General features: G+C 41.1%; 1 protein-coding gene across 1 annotated transcript in view; it reads left to right on the top strand.

Annotated features, from left to right (window-relative positions):
• Positions 1–7,124: 7,124 nt before the first annotated feature.
• The window catches only part of LOC5573444 (ets DNA-binding protein pokkuri), a 71,972-nt gene continuing 60,945 nt past the window's right edge, over positions 7,125–18,151 (top strand). Inside the window, exon 1 of the mRNA XM_021847981.1 lies at positions 7,125–8,603. Within this exon, the coding sequence (XP_021703673.1) occupies positions 8,553–8,603 (51 nt within the window). The 5' untranslated portion in view covers positions 7,125–8,552. The remainder of the gene's footprint in view (positions 8,604–18,151) is intronic.

Genomic DNA, 18,151 nt, shown 5'->3' with positions numbered 1-18,151 from the left:
AGTTTTTAAAGGTTCTCATCTGTACTCAAAATATAATTATCGTTACTGAAAGAAACTTGAATAACATCATGCTGGACCTTTATTCAGCCTTCCATATAGCTTCAATTCAGCTTAAGACTGAATAAAATCGCCATAATTAGATGTTTAAAAGCTGAATAAAAGTGTGAGGAGACTATCAACAGCTTTTGTTCGAACAAAGGCTGATTTGACTTAGTTATAAAAGCGTTTGAGCAGCTTCAAATTGTTACCTGGGTATTATCATTTTTGTGGCGTACACAAATGAATTTGAAAATATAAATATGAATTTTGACGTTACATTTTGAGATACATTCTAGTATCAAATTGGCCAATCATAAAAGGTGGCTCCCAATACCGGAAACAATCTGAAAGTGGCTCGATTTCTGTAAATTTTTACATAATCAAATGTTTCTACTCCAGAAATAGTATTTCATAGCCAAAACTAGGCCCAAATTTAACGCAATACGTCATATTTTTAACGATATTCAAACAACTATATTTTTTTCAAAGATGCATGCATATTTCAATGATGTGTTTTTCTACGAAAACATTACTCTCTATAATAGCTTCATTTTATTCTAATACACCATCTGGATTGGACCATGATATCTCAATTTTTCGACTTTGTCCGGTATTGGGTGCTGTCCGGTACTGGGGGATCTCCCCCTACTGCACATGAAATATGAAACAAAGTTTTTTGTTTCGAACTTCAAGATAACTGCAGCTTGCCGACGACAATCAAGGCCTGGCTTGATGAAAATCGCTAGTGTTCTTTTTTTGTGTACCTTCGATCTTTACGGACAAACATTAAAAAAAATATTGTTTTCTATTCATTCGATTTTTATTTGAACATTTTAAAAGATGCGTAATTCAATACTTTATTTTCAATTCGTGATATTGTGACATTACTTTTGAATTGATTGTCATACAATTTGTGTCATCTTTGATGAAATGTAAAAGTATGTTTTGATCAACTACGCGCTTTTATTTGTCCAATGTTTAGGATCCCGGCTTACAATTATGTAGGTACATAAATTTCGTATCGGTTTCTCCCTCCTAGGGCGCAACCCTTATGTTTATTTGTCCATCATTCACGGCAAGATAAAGTTTTCTTAGAGGTCATTTTGAAACGACTCTGTTAGTTCATGGTTCCTTGACATGATTTTAATTTATAAAAACTAGCATGTTACCATATTGCCAATACATCACAATAATGATTATATTACAGTCAACTCTGTCTTACTCGATATTCCAAATTTCCGATTGTCCCTTTAATTTCGAGTTAAGGAGAGTTGAACGCAGTTCTGCCTCATTAAGGGTCGATTTCTTCACCTTCGCTTAAGTCGTAAATCACGTTTAACCATATAATTAAACTAGGTTCAAGGCCTAAGCGGAGGTGAAGTAATCGACCATATATTGATCATTTTCTTTCCTAAATTCACGTATTCAGAACAGATATCATCCATTATAGGCAGAAATCGTCTTAAATTCCATTAATTTGAATTGTGCAGATGATGATAAAACATCGTTTTTAACAATACTTTTCATTTTATCCTTCCGTACACAAATTACCTTTAGGTAGATACCACATTTACAATTTTGATAATGATAATGAATTTTGATTAAAAAAAAAAAAAAAAAAAAAAAAAAAAAAAAAAAAAAAAAAAAAAAAAAAAAAAAAAAAAAAAAAAAAAAAAATTAAGTCGAGTGCGCATCGTACCTTCGTGCTGTGCGTACACGAATTCTCTCTGCTCTTGGAAGTTTTCTTAAAAACTACCTAAAGCAATAAATCAGTACTTTTCAGTGCTACATCAACAGTACTTTTCAGTGCTAAAATTAAAAACGGTACTTTTCAGTACTATTTTTTCTACTATTGATCCCTTTACGATCCTTGTTTGGACCCGTGTCTTCGATTTTTCGTTGGACCCGCTGGCGAAAGCTAGCGGTGGTAATCCTTCTTGGACACCGTCTTGGGAAAAAACCTCTCGAAGGTCACGTCTTCTTTCGTTTATTAACTAAACATGGTATCAACAACAAACAAAAGGAAGGGTGAATCTCCGAATTCACTACTTCCTTCCAAAAAAGTGGGTTTTAAAACTGTCACTACACGTGGCAAGAATGGAAGAAAGGACGCTTCCCCAGAATGCGAACTTTCTTCCAAGGGTGAAATGAATAATTGAATCGAAATGAGCAATCAGTTCGATGCTCTAGACAAATTTTCCGAACACCAAATCGAAGCAGCCTCTAGCCCAGGCTCTTTGATTCAACTGAGGAAGCAAAGAGTACCGCCTATCGTGGTCAGTTGTTCCGAATTTGGGGGATTTAGGCAGGAGATCTTGAACTCCATTAGGAGAATCAAGGTTTCCTTCCAAATCGCAAAGAAAGGAGACTGTCGCGTTTTGCCGGAAACTCTTTAAGATCGTGAACTTCTTCTCAAACATCTTGAAGAGAAGAAGCACAAATTTTTTACTTATGACGACAAAACTGAACGTTTGTTCAAAGTTGTCTTGAAAGGTCTCTCAAGTGACTATAAGTCACCTGAAGAGATCAAAAATGGAATAAATAATTTACTTGGATTTTCCCCAGTCCAAGTAATCATTATGAAAAAGAGAACCCAATCTGGCATTGTTCGGAAAGGGCTTTCTCAAGAATTTTATTTAGTTCACTTTAACAAAAAAGAACTAAATAATATTAAAGCTTTAGAAAAAGCAAAACTTTTGTTTGATGTCCGTGTGACATGGGAACATTTCCAGAAACCTGGAGGAAATTTCCAGAACCCCACTCAGTGCCGTCGGTGCCAAAAGTGGGGTCATGGTACAAAAAATTGTCACATGGATGCTAAATGCATGATTTGCGGAGGTTCTTCTCACGCTAAGGACGACTGTCCTGTGAAAGAAGATACCAGAAAGTTTGAATGCGCCAATTGCAAGGGCCCTCACAAAGCTAACTTTTGGGAATGCATTTCACGCAAAAGAGTCGTTGAGGCTCGTGCCAGGCAGATGAAGGATAATATCCGTTACGATAACGGTCGTTTCCGGAATTTGCCTGGTAGAGTATCGAACAATGCTCATTTTTCAGTTAACGATCGCTTGATCATGAATCATACCCATCAGGAAGATCATAATCATGCTCATTCACAAACAAATTTTAATCCGTCGGGTAGCCGTTCGAATCTTTCAATTTCGAATGTATCTACCCACGGTAAATCCTTTGCCGATATCGTAGCAGGAAATTCGAACTCCTCCCCTGTTCGATCCATGGGTACCCATTCTACTTGTTTCAAATCAAATGGAAAAAAACCCTACCGCCACAGGTAATTCCGCTTCTTCGTCTACCGGAAATTCTAATGGGAAATCACATGACATGTCTGCCTCTGATTTTAATTTTCTGACTGAACAATTGAATCTAATGATTGATGCAATGTTCAAAGCCACCACTATGACTGAAGCAGTCCAAGTAGGTGTAAAATTTACAAATCAAATTGTTATTGGATTACGTTTTTCTAATGGATCCAAATAATAATGGTAAAGAGGACGAGCTGTTTAATTTTCTTACGGTTAATAACGTGCATATAGCAGTTATTACCGAAACGTATTTAAAACCTGGATCTCAACTCAAAAGAGATCCTAACTTTTTTGTTTATCGTAATGATCGACTTGATGGTGCATGTGGGGGAGTTGCAATCATCATTCATAGGCGTATAAAACATTCATCATTTGAAACTAAAGTTTTTGAAACTTTAGGTGTTTCTGTTGAAACACAGTTTGGTAAATATACTTTCATAGCTGCCTATTTGCCTTTTCAATGCTCTGGACAGCAAGTTAATTTGCTCCAAACTGACTTGCGAAAATTGACTCGCAATAAGTCAAAATTTTTTGTCATTGGTGACTTTAATGCCAAACATCGGTCATGGAATAATTCTCAAAGTAATTCCAACGGCAGAATTTTATTTGATGAGTGCTCTTCAGGATATTTCTCAATTCAATACCCTGATAGCCCTACATGTTTTTCCTCTTCTAGAAATCCATCTACGATTGACTTGGTCTTAACCGCCTCTAGTCATCTTTGTAGCCAATTAGTTACTCATGCTGATTTTGATTCTGATCATGTCCCTGTTACATTTCAAATATCCCAAGAAGCGATTCTAAATCCTATCAGCTCCACTTTCAATTATTTACGAGCCGACTGGAATATATATAAAACGTATGTTGACTCTAATCTTGATGTTAACATTTCTTTAGAAACTAAACTTGATATTGACAATGCTCTTGAAACTTTAACAAATTCCATTGTTGAAGCCAGAAGCATTGCAATTCCAAAATGTGAAGTAAAATTTGAATCCGTGATTATAGACGATGATCTTAAACTCTTGATCCGTCTTAAAAACGTGAGGAGAAGGCAATTTCAACGCACTCGCGATCGTGCTATGAAAATCATATGGCAGGATTTGCAGAAAGAAATCAAAAAGCGTTTTGCTCAATTAAGAAACAAAAATTTTGAAAATAAAATTTCTCAATTGGACCCTGGCTCTAAGCCCTTTTGGAAATTATCTAAAATCTTGAAAAAACCTCAGAAGCCTATACCGGCATTGAAAGAGGAAAACAAATTATTACTAACTAATTGCGAAAAAGCTCAAACACTTGCTATGCAGTTTGAAAGTGCGCACAATTTTAATTTGGGACTTACTAGTCCAATTGAAAATCAAGTTACTCAGGAGTTCGAAAATATTCTCAATCAAGAGAACGTTTTCGAAAATGCCTGGGAGACTGATTTGGAAGAAGTGAGAACTATTATTAAAAAAATCAAAAATATGAAAGCTCCTGGCGATGATGGAATTTTCTACATCCTCATCAAGAAACTTCCAGAAAGTAGCTTATCATTTCTAGTTGATATATTTAACAAATGTTTTCAATTGGCATATTTTCCTGACAAATGGAAAAATGCTAAGGTTGTTCCAATTTTAAAACCAGATAAAAATCCTGCAGAAGCTTCTAGCTATCGTCCAATCAGTTTGCTTTCCTCTATCAGTAAACTTTTTGAAAAGGTTATTTTGAACAGAATGATGGCCCACATCAACGAAAATTCAATTTTTGCCAATGAACAGTTCGGATTCCGCCATGGACATTCGACCACTCATCAACTTTTACGTGTAACAAATTTGATCCGTTCCAACAAATCTGAAGGCTATTCTACTGGTCTTGCTCTTCTAGACATAGAAAAAGCATTCGACAGTGTTTGGCATGAAGGTTTGATTGTAAAATTAAAAAACTTTAATTTTCCAACATACATTGTTAGAATAATTCAAAGTTATCTGTCAAATCGTACGCTTCAGGTTAATTATCAGAACTCCAGATCTGAAAGACTTCCTGTAAGAGCTGGTGTTCCTCAAGGCAGCATTTTGGGACCAATATTATACAATATTTTCACATCTGACTTACCTGAGCTACCTCAGGGATGTCAAAAATCTTTGTTTGCGGATGACACAGGCCTCTCCGCCAAAGGACGAAGCCTGCGTGTCATCTGTAGTCGATTGCAAAAAAGTTTGGATATTTTTTCTTCATACTTGCAAAAATGGAAGATTTCTCCTAATGCTTCCAAAACTCAACTAATAATATTCCCACATAAACCAAAAGCTCTTTATTTGAAACCTTCAAGTAGACATGTTGTCACGATGAGAGGGGTTACAATAAATTGGTCAGATGAAGTTAAGTATCTAGGGCTCATGCTTGATAAGGATTTAACTTTCAAAAATCACATTGAGGGCATTCAAGCCAAATGTAATAAATGTATAAAATGTCTTTATCCCCTTATTAATAGAAAATCAAAACTTTGTCTTAAGCTTTTGATATTCAAACAAATTTTCAGGCCAGCCATGTTGTATGCTGTACCAATATGGACTAGCTGTTGTAATACCAGGAAGAAAGCTCTGCAGAGAATTCAAAATAAAATTTTGAAAATGATTCTGAGGCTTCCTCCCTGGTATAGTACCAATGAGTTACATAGAATATCCAATGTTGAAACATTGGAACAAATGTCAAATAAAATAATCAATAATTTCAGGCAAAAATCGTTACAATCTTCTATTGCCACGATTAATGCGTTATATGTTTAGGTTAAGTTAGGTTAAGTATATTTAAAGCGTTTTTTTTTCTCTTATAAGCAGGTGAAATCGACTCACCTGTAAAAAATCTGAACTGCTACGGCAAATGAAATGTTATATGTTGTTAACAAAATGTTAATAAAATCTTAAATTTGTTTTACCAAATTAGGATGATAGTGTTGTCTAATAACACAGAACACCTAGATATAAGAAATGAATGTAATGTTTGGAATGATACTAATAAAGAAATTTAAAAAAAAAATAAAATAAAATAAAAAAAAATAAATAAATTGAAGTACGAAACATCAAAATTGCTCAATGTTCAATCAGAGTGCTTACCGAAACTATTTTTGAACAAACAGAATAGATATAATTAAATAAGTTAATAATATAGATGAAAATTAAATTTACTTGAACGTGATCAACTATGCGCTAATCAATTAGAAAACAAACTTAACGAACGCCCTACGTGGAACAACCCTACTGCAACCCGCATTCGCTCATCATCGGTCGAACTCAATCAGCGTCCGCGAACCCCGCAGCCCTGCTCCACCACCCTTCACATTATGAAGCGCGGTGGTGGTGGGCCAAGACGTAAACCCTCGCTTCGCTCACTCGCTTCGGTCGGGCCTCGCAGTGTGAGAACTTTCTTCCATTCTCCGGAAATTTATCGCCGCTTTTCTTCGTTTACACTTGCTCCACGCTCCGTCATTACCGCACCACCCTCCTCCATTCCACTTCACTTTGCTGAGGCTCTACAATCATAAATGTAGGCGCGCATGCAGCATAGTGGGAGAGTGCTGAGAGCATAAACTTCCATCCTAGCAGGCCCCGTCAAGCTTAGTAAGCGTTGAGAGCGCTGCGATTACGTGAACAATCTAGCAAACAGAGAAGGAGAGGCGAAATGCCGGATTTTGATTCGATGTCGAAAGAGAGAGAGTGGGAAATGTGCATGATTCGGGATCGGATTCAGGCAAAGCTCGTCTAAGCAGGAGAGCCCATGAACAGTCGTCAACACACGTTACACACTTCTCGTTGAGTCCGCGTAGAGTCTAGAGGCACGTTTTCCACTTGTCGCGCGCTACGGTCCGGTCTTCGCAAACAACGTCGGTTCAGTACTCGCTGGTGTGTCGTCGACGTACGACGGCAATTTCTGTGCTTCTCCGCAATACATCGCCTGCGGTACGGACTTTTTCGACACTAGAATTCAACAACAGTCTATTGTTGAATTCGGTCTCGCAACACGGAACGAGTGATCGAGTGTGCATTCAACTTGTTGTTCTCTTCTCGAGGAACACATGTGTGAAGTTCAACAGTAAGAATAAGCAGTGAAAGCAAACAAGCACGAGTGTATTGTGCTGAAGGAATCAAAGAAACACAAACAAGAATCGTGAAGTTTTGAATTAAGATTAGTGTGGAAAGAAGTTCCCAGATTCTTTTCGGTGACTCTGGTTCCGGGATCGGGTGAACAAGGAATCATACTACATATTTCGACAGAGAACCGGTTTTGTTTTGTGAAGTGAGTCGAAGAAGCCGGAATTGGGCGTCCAAAAGAGAGAAGACCGGAAAGCAACGAACACGAAACTAAAAGAACAGCGCTGCCTACACACAAGGAAGTCGCGCGAACCGCGAATTGATGAGCATTTAGGGATTCAACGGTGTTGCGCGCTTGTTGATTCCAATAAAGATCGTAGAATTCGCGAACAAAGAGAAGAAGTGCCAAAAGTGACAGGGAGGGCTCAGCTGCAACCAGCAAGACGAAGCAGCGAAGAGACGAGAGTGACGGGTGCGCGAAACTGGTCAGAATTCGCCAAGTGTATAAATTATCAACCGCGGAAATTCATCACGGTGTAACAGAGCCGCACACACCTGTGAAGAAGGCAAAGAAGAAGCAGAAGCGATAATTGAGCGAGGGTGTTTAGTCGAAAACTAGTTTTTCGTACAATTCCGCGCGTGTGGTATGTGTTTCTAGCGCGCTACTTGGTAGCCGAGCAATTCAGCAGCGAAAGAGGAAAGAGTGTGTCGATAACATAACTCTTCACGTCGAGCTTTTCCGACATTCGACTTTGAACACCAGGGCCAGAGGGATTGGAGAAAGAAGTGTGCAAAGCCGGAAAAACTCGTGTAAATATTTACATTTGGCTCGTACGGGGAATGTGCGCACGGACCGAGCAATAGCAAGTGATTTATTGTACGCACACAGGAAAAGTAGCCGTGTAAAAGTTGGTGCTTCCCTGTAATTGCCGCAAATTCGAGACCAACACTAAGCAGAGACTGTCACCTGCCACCCGGAAAAAAGTGCTACCTGGCTTTTCACGCGAAGCAGCGGGAAAATGACCTGTCGTAAGGAGGAAAAAATTGCCATTTGATAGTTTTTTTTTCCTTTGTTTTTTTGAAAAACACTTGAGTTGTGTGAAGAACAAAGCAGTAACCCATGCTCACCAGTCTACGCAGGGATTATACTACAGCCGAGCTCACATCTAAGGTTAGTCTAGCATTACTTCAACCCACATGAACAGATTCTTTAATCTCTGAATCGTTTCTTAATTGAAAACCCTTTCCCAAAAAATCCCAACCATTCATCATTCCAATCAACTCGCCACGTGATCTTTGTTTCCTACCCCTCGAAACACTTCAAAACTCGCGAGCGCGAAGTTCAATCAAGCAATCCATGAGTGTGTCGCCTACTGCGACGATGACGACGACGACGTTCGGGAAGTAGAATCTCATTTACATCGCTTCCTACCGATGTACACCAAATTCACAGTCACATACAGTTTACTCCCGCTTCCAAACATTCTTTACCTCGTCAGACTCTTTTTTTTTCGTGTGGAAGAATCTACATAAATTTGAATAATAAATTATGATTGATGAGATTTTTTCTCACTGACTGCGGTTGCCACCTCCGCGCGCTTGTCTTCCTGCAATACGACGGCCCGGAGATCAGAAATAAGTGCCTTTCCCGTGACCGGCAGCGATAATAGGGTCGACCGTAAACCCGTATCGCTCTCGGATGTGTCTACTTTGATTGATTCCTACGGCGAGATTCACTTCTTGACGCCTCGCTCTATTCGAGGAAGAAATCGTCGAAAACAATAGACTCTCGACGTGATTGGCGATATCTATGGCGTTTCGTATCATGTCCGCGGGAGGAACTTGTCACAGCTAATTCCATCTTTTTTTTGCGCGCAAGCAAGTATATGAGTAAACACACTCACCAACTTCAACGCCAGCTTCATCGCACTACCGGCCTACTGAGACAGACTGTGACGTTCAGATACGGCCATTTTCCGTCTTCCGACATGCCACATTTCCGACAACTCCCGCTGTATTTCCTTTCGTCGCCGCCGCCGCCTCCTTCGACCGGGCCGTCGCTACCAGTCGGAAACGGTATAAATCATTTCTTGCAAACTCCCCGGTTTTTACACCCCGACTACTGACTGGCACTCCGGTATACATACTTATAGTTGGATATATGACTTTTGGTTTGCTGGTGCCGCCGATGCTTCTTTTTGGTTCACCGATTTGCATATGTGCAACTGGCAGTGCACATTCAACGGCGCGAAGGCGATGTGGTTTGTTCAAATGCGCCCGGTACTCATTTCACTTTTTCATTCTCCTTCGACGCGAGAAGCCGGGAAGAAAAACTTGTTTTTGTTTATGCACTGAATTGCATTGGCACCGCGTGCGGGAGCGCAGTTATGGGCCCAGAATCGTGTGAGCAATCCCTTCCGGAAACGCCCCCCCTTTGGGACTCTGGGTGCGGGAGCAATGGAAACAAAGAACGTGTTTCGCAACGCCTACTTGACGGGACGGACGGGTTCCTGAAGGGTTAGCCGACGGCTACACGAACGGGTTGCTGAGATTTTTGCGCACTCAAAAGCAACCGGAAACAAACGGCATTCTTTCGCTCATTCTCATCTCATTTTGCGGAATGAATTGCGAAGACTGGTTGTGCAGTCGGTCGCAAAATAAGAAATTGTGACTGCCGCGAGATGACGAAATCACGGAACATTATGAGACGCTCTATTGTATTCATCTTGGGCCTGAAACGGCGAAAAGCACGGCGTTAGCAAAACGGCCTTACGACCGTTGGTTGCGCTCTTATTTACTATTCATTCAAGGCGCAAAACTGGCTTCTTTCGCGTTTTTTTTTCGTGAGCGATATGCACATTTTTCCGCCGCTCACAGACTGACAGACGGATGAGGATGGAGTTTTCGCGCAGCTCGCTGTTTCGCAATTGCACTTCCGCCTTTCGTCTGCTTTGCGAAACTGCTAAAACAGCGGCCGTTGCTTGTGTTGTTTGAATGTGGTGCGAAGGGCAGAGTCATAGCACACGTGTTTCTGCGGTTTTGCAGATTATGACGAGAGCGATGACTAACGCTTCGACTTGTCGGATTGTATTTTACGCTTGAGTTTGAAATTAGTAGTTTACGTACATTTCACAGAATTGGCAATTAAACTTTACTTAGAATTTGTCTCATTTCTGTTGACGATTTTAACTGATTCTGACCAATCTAAAAGAAACTGCAAGAAGAGCTGCCAACCTAAAAAAAATCCATGTAAAATGGCGGCCATCTTGACCAGCAAACGCATGGCCTGCTCCAGCACAAGAAGAAACCTCAGAAGAGTCAGGTGTCTCAAATACAAATTCTTTGTCAACGGTTCCCGAAATCCGGCCGTAATCACTTTAGGAGAACATTCTCCGCGTGATCGATCCTCATTTTCCGGTCTGGGCTAAGCTAGCGATTAGTTCCCATCGGTTCAACAGGTAGCCCGTGCTCAACGTACCGCACAAATTTGCATATGAATCACGGTAACAAGTGCCGGGGAAGCTCCCCTCCGCCCTGTCGTAAAGCAATCCCTCTTAAGATTCTCCCATTGTTCAGTGCTCTTGAACTTCCTTTCTCATCTCCTTACCGGGGGCTCCGTCGTTCCAGGATTGGTTTATGGCATTAGTCCTTCACACAGGATCCGATCTCAACAACGCTCTCAAGAGGGGCTTTCACCTGTTCTCGGTCGAGGTGCTCCTGCCGTTTCGATTTTTTTCCTCATTTTTCGGAAAAAGGGGCTAATGTTAATATTATCTTTTCCTGGTGCCCTTCCTTCGCTTTTTCTCATTTTTACAAACTTCTCTAGTGGAGGTAGTTGGAAAATAAATAGCATCTTCTTCCATTTCGCACTTCTTTCTCCGCTTAACACCACAGGAGACACATCCAGATCAACGACGAGAGCTTACCTGTTCCCGGTCCGTCAAGGATCCTTCAACGTAGCACCGACCGGATTTATTGTTTTATGAAATGTTTAACGTGTTGTTAATATCAAGTGCTAACAATTATCGCTTGGTTTCTTCTTCAGGGATTCATCCCGGTGTAAATGGTACGAAGCAAACTGTCAAGTAGGCGGATACCTTGGCAACCCCATCCAAGCCGGCGTGTTCTCGTTATCCGGTTCGGTTGAGAAAAAAAGGTACAAATTCAACAGGTTACTTCGATTCAACCTGCTGTTGAACCGTTTACGACTGTAAGACGCCTCTTCTTCGAGCGTTGCTACCTTTCTTCGTTCCGTCGGGTAAACATAATCAAAAATGTTTAACGGAATATTGATTTCCTTGATAATCTGTCCAGCATCCGCCGCTCTGCCCTAAACCGCACAACTGCAAAGTGTGTTACAAGCCGTTTTATCTATCCCTCATCTCTTATCTACACTCTCCATCTTGCCCGTAGAGAACAAGGAAATTAATTATTTATAGCTTACAAGAGCCCTCGGACGTTCGTTCATCCGTACACGCACACAAACCGAAGAGTGAGAGCCGGGCACATGTGACAACTGTAAACAGAACCCTCTCACGCCTTCGGGAACAAGTGCACGTAACCACCTGATACGACCGACCCAAATCCATTGCGCCCCTTCCGCCAGGCGTATGTGAAAATCGGAACAGATTTTCAAGCAATAGAAAATGAATTACACACCCTGATCTCACTCGCTCTCGGTCCCCTCCACCATCCCACAGCGATTAATTCGTTCGGCTAGACAACCCCTCGGTTCCACGTTTGCCGAGAAATCCCTCTCTGGCTTACAACCGAACTTCATCCCAGTAGGCGAAAACTCGGCTACGGCGATGACGCACTTATGCAGCGAATCCTACGAGAATTGACTGTATCTGGCACACATGCTGCTGATGCTGCCGACGGCACACATGCTGCTGATGCTGCCGACGGCACACACTGACTGTGCCGTAACAATTTTTGAACTTATGTAATAACAATAACGATTCACCCCTCCGCCACAAACGGCACAGAGAACCGGATCGGGCAGGGAACAGGAAGGATGCGACTTTCCGAGTATAGGGAAGGGGGACGTTTCGGAAATGAGTTTCCCTCTGTGTCGCCTGAATTGTGCCTAATGGAACAGGGCGCAACCGGAATAGACTCTAGGGCACACGCAACCCCTTCCGCCATTCGCATAAGAAAGTCGCCAGAAGAAAGGGGCCGCATCCATTGTCATCATCATCCGTAACACATGCGAACAATTGTAGAGCGTAGAGGTCCATCGCAGCAAGCGAGATAGGTACACTTGTCGCAACGTGACACGGGCCTGGGCGCTAGGAAGTGTTGTCATGTGTAGGGAAATCAAATTTCCGTGCAGAAGTCGGAACTTCCCCCATTTCGTTGAGATTCTTGTTTCAAACCGGACGATTGTTGCGAAACAGAGTTCCGCTGAATTATTCAGCGGAGGGTGAGAGGGGTTGGCACCGATTTCCGAGCGATGCAAGTGCAAATTGGTTGCCGATTGGTACAGATTCGGAAACTTGCGTGAAGATGCCTCGGTGGAAGTTTGAAGGCATAGCAGGATGTGCTTGCTGAGATAATTATCGCCAAATGTAACAAAAATGTCACAACAATAGATCTTCTTTGAATGTTTCACATTTCGCATTTTGCAGAAATATCATCTTCAGATTTAGATATAAATTTTCTTCGAATTGTCTTTTCATGATTTGTACTCGTAAAATTCTGATTTTCATGCAATTTTCAATTTAAAAAAAACTCACATATTGTGTGTACAACAAATTCGAGGTTTGCTGCCAACTGGCATGCGAAAATCATACAGCTTTACATGAAGAGCTTACATTTTCTGCATATGTTTGAGATTCTCATGCAGATTTGGTATGAACATTCGTTTCAGTGTAGGCAAATATCTGTTCATTAAAGGCTGGTTTGCTACTGACAAGAAAAGGAATCGCCTATCTCGATGCGTGGAAAATTTCTTCCAAGAAATGGTCAAGAAAATCTAATTTTTCTGATCGCAGTACGCTGTTGAGAAGAAATGTCATTTCAAAGGGGGCTCTCTGTAGGAAATTTCTTGACCCATTCAGTCAAGGAATTTCTTTACTTTTCTTGAGCGAAACAGCATACTTAGCTTAAGGCTGATTTGCTGCTGAAAAGGAATCGCTAAAGAAATTTCTGGCCGATTCCTTGCCGAAAATTTTCTGCAGCGGCTCCCGTTTGAACTGACTTTTCTTTTCGATTGCGATTGGAGTTTCCCATGCAACCAGATAGGCCAAGAAGTTACTTTTCAGCAGGTTTTAAGCTAAGTATGCTGTTCCGCTCAAGAAAACTAAAAATTTCTGCGGAAGAAATGGTCAAGAAAATGTTCTGCAGTAAGCTACATTTGAATTGACATTTCTTTTCAACAGCTAAAAATGCTTTTCTTGAGCATTTCTTGCAAGAAATTTCTCATGCATCGAGATAGGCGATTACTTTTCTGTTGAAGTGCATACTTGCCAGTAGATGACAAAATCATAGAATAAACTCTCACTAGCAACAATTGTTGACCAATTCATACGGTTTTGGCCTACTTTGAATGAAAATCCGAAGATTTCTCGCGTAGCTTTTCCAAAGGACCTATGTAACAATAAGAGATTCTCTCCTCTCTCGCTCTCTTTTGATTATAACAGCGCAATACTAAAGCTTTTTAGATGTTTTTCGCTATCCAGCTTTTTATGAGCGCTAATGGCCGCCCCAAGCAAGCTCGCTTTCTGGTAGGGATCAAATGGTTTGAGATTTTTGGCTTGGGTCGTGTGGCAGCTAATCGATAAGTTTGATGATCGATCTCATCGATTCGCTGTCAAACGACACAAGCCAGACGACGAGTCGTCGCCTGATCCCTATCAGAAAGCGAGCCTGTTTACGGCGAACATTGGCGCTCGTAAAAATCTGGATAGATCGGAAGACTGTCCTTGGCTAGCGTTTCATACAAAAAAAACGCAACTGGAGAGGATAATGTGGCTCAGTAATTGATTAAAGAGAAAATAAACAAAGTTCGTCAATGTTAAAATGGTCCTTTTGAAAAGTTACGCGAGTTTGTACAGATTTTTTGTAGGCCTTCAAAGAACTTATCACATTTGACAAACATTTGGATAAGTAAACCAAAAATATAGTTCATTGCACGATAACGTTATGAAAAAATCGTCATTTTCTCTCATTTGTGGCATTAGAACCCGATTCGTTTTAAATTTGAAAAGAACTGGCACCATTGTTTTCCCATTTCCCATTTTAACCTTAGTAAAATTTTGAAACGATGTGAAAATCTGCAAACAAACAGTAAAACCAAAGACAAATTAAAGACCTCCATGTCTCTTGCAGTTGCCCAAAATTTTATGGCTCATAAGGTAATCTAGAATGCCGTGAAAAGTGTACTGCGATCTGTCAAGCTTGGGTACCTTTTGCACTACCGAGGGACCGAATGCAGTACTAGAAGTGGTACCCAATCTGAGCCCGAGTGGGACGGACCTGGTAAAACTGTCTCTTATTTCGACGAGCCAAGCAAGAATGATCGATCTTTTCCATCTCATAGTGTTTGACACCGATTCAGCCTGCGTCATGGTATGCAAAAAAAGCTATCAAACTTGCATTTCGTTAGCTTTATTAGCAGTATAGAAGATCGATGAAAAGAATCCGATATGTTACTCACGCCCTTATTCTAACATACACTTGAAATATTCTAAATGAGAATTGAAAAAGGACTGGGAGAAAATCTAGGGCATTAGAACATTAGGAACGCTCAATAAATGCTTATGTTACCAAATATAATTAAACAGCCAGGAGTTCAAAAAGTAGAATAGAATAGATTTGCCGAGATCTGGCTAAAAAAATTGATTGGCCAATATCTCGGTAAAATAAGTGCCAAGGTTCGGTATTAGAAGTTACCGAACTCCCAGTTGTTGGGTTCTTGGCGAATCGTTTTGCTGAGATCGGTGAAATAATTCAAGTGTGTTCGTCGCAAAGCAGTTCGACATTGATTTTTCATAAGGGCTTATCTGCATTGATCGATTCCTTTCCATCGTTGTTCTCTTCACATTAATACAGATTAACGTGCTTTACGATGGAAAACGCTTTAACTTGCTTCATAAGCTAGAAACACCGAGAATTTCTTGAATTTGACGATGTTCAGCGAAATGGAGGATCAACCAAGAATAATCAATCATGTCAGTTAAGCCCTTATGAATCAATAGTGCCGAATTATCAAATTTCCACCGTATTTCGACATTGATTCTTCTAAAGGGCTTATCTGCATTGATCGATTTCTCTTCATCGTTGCTCTCTTTGCACTATTGCAAACAAACTGGTTCACTTTTCGTGACATGTTTTTGTGTTGTAGGATAAAGAATCACTTCACTACATCTTGCTTCATGGACAAGAAATAAAGGGCGAACACGAAATTATTGCGGCACCGAAAATGTCGTGCCAATTTTCTTATAATGTTTAGAATCAAACCAAAATTTTAGGGTAGTTTTATACATATATTTACTTCAAAAATCAAAAGAAAAGTTAATCGATGGAGCCTTGAGTGTAAAATTGAAGGAATTTACGGTACCAGTTTCTCAGTTTTTTTTTTTTTTTCAATTTTCTTGACATGTCCTTCTCGTCTTTGACTGTCTTCTTGCTCTTCCGAAGTTCCCGCTTCATTATTGCCCAGTACTGCTCCACCGGGCGCAGCTCCGGACAGTTTGGCGGATTCATGTCCTTTGGAACAAAATGGACAGAATTAGTCTCATACCACTCCAGGACAATTTTAGAATAATCTGGCCGAAATAGCGGAGCTCCGTCGTGCTGCTGTAAGAACGGCAAAAGGCGTTTCTCGAGGCACTCAGATTTGTGGATCTCGCCATTTACTGTGCCTTTTGTCACGAAAGGCTCACTCCTCAATCCGCAAGAGCAGATGGCCTGCCATATGAGATATTTGGAGGCGACCTTCGACATTTTCTTCTTCTTAAATTTGTCGTCCACATCGAACTTGCTCTTGCCGGTGAAAAACTTCAATCCCGGAGTTTGCTTAAAATCGGCTTTTATATACGTAGAGCTTCCGTGCCCGAGTTTTAGTCGTCGATTGTTGCTGCTCATCGCGGTTTGGGAAGTTCCGTACCTTGTATGTATGTAGTCCAGCTCTCTTCTTTGCATTCTGGACGTAGCTCTGCGATATGCCGATCTTTTTAGCTAAATCACGGCTTGAGACGTTGGGATTTGCTTTAATCATCCGCTTCACCTTTCACTCCGTCTTTTTGTTCTCCGGTCCCGGTTTTCTTCCAGCTCTTTTGCCGTGATCCAACGTCAATCGCTCCTGGAACCGCTTCAACACTCTGGAGACGGTTGAATGGTGAATGTTCATTTTTCCCAACTGCCGGTGCGACAGGTCAGGAAATTCCAGGTGTTTGGAAAGAATTTGTTCTCTCGACTCGCGTTGGTTACCTCCATTTTCGTTCGAGTTTGACAGCATGTAAACAATACACATCAACAAGAAAGTGTGAAAAATTTGGTTGATTTTTACCCAATGGTAGAAAAGTGTTCACCCTTTATCACGAATTTATTTCATTTGGCGAAGTTATTAGCAAAATGCAGGATCAATGAAGAGAAATCGATCATGTTGGTTAAGCTCTTGTGGATAGTACGCTATTCATGAGTACTGTGCAAAAGATAGGACAAGAAACAGTCAAGGAATGATTCAGCTACTGAGATTACTTGAGCTGCTGATTAGTGCGCTGCTGATAAGTAGAGCAAATTTCGTAACGTCGGTAACGCCTCCCGTGCAAATGAAGTGGAGCTGTCACTTTTCCGTACGGAAAAATGTTCCGCTCAATTATTCCGCAAGAAAAAGCAACAACGCAGAAATTTTACTTGAACGTTATACTTTTGAAGTCCGTATTTTGTTTTATGCGTGGTATGCACCTGAAACGAAAAGCGCTCAAGTAAAATTGCCCTTTTTTACCATAGTAATTTTGACAGTTGATCCAGCTGATTCAAAATTTGAGTTTATATTTTTTCCGTGAACAGAAGAAACATCACACTGAAATAAGAAACAAACTCTCCGAGGGCCAAAAACCACGTTCATAAAGATAAAGAATAAAAATAACAATAATCAAACTGAAATTCCACGTCCTCAAAATTCCGCAAATTGCCGCTTTCCTCATATCTTGCAACTCAATGTTTAATTATCCCCAAACGTCACCCGCCCGAAATCCGACGGCGTCGCGGTCCAGGGCGAAACGGCCCAGTCAGAGTCCGGTTTCGCATCCCGCAAAACCAAAACAATTGATTGTAAACGGTGGTGCACTCGACGGGTGAGTGTACCCTGCCCATTCCCCCAAAAAAATTGGAAACTTTTGCCCCCGTTCTGATAAGAAACCGCGCTCGGTTGCCCGCGCTATCACCACCGTTGACACACACGTTTGTTTATTGTTTGGTTCGGGGTGCCGACGCAGTTCCGCCCCAAAAGACGCGAATCGGACGTAGGTAAGTTTATTGCTTTACGGCTTGGGATTTTCGGCTATTGAACGGTGGTTCCTGAGACGGTGTGCAGCGGTAGCCGCGGGAAGTTTTGGCCGAGCGGTAGCCAGCGCTGATGATTTACAGCGAATAGTACACTTTTCTGGTGATTAACAATTTATATGATTCCCACGAGCGCGACGGCGGCGGTGACGCGATGGATTATCTTATCCGCAGATGTCGTTCCGTTGAATTCTCGTTGTTTGATTA

Source organism: Aedes aegypti, chromosome 2, assembly GCF_002204515.2.
Source record: "Aedes aegypti strain LVP_AGWG chromosome 2, AaegL5.0 Primary Assembly, whole genome shotgun sequence".
Taxonomy (NCBI): Eukaryota; Metazoa; Arthropoda; class Insecta; order Diptera; family Culicidae; genus Aedes; species Aedes aegypti.
Note: the sequence above shows the minus strand (reverse complement) of the source record. Positions and strands in the feature narration are given on the sequence as shown.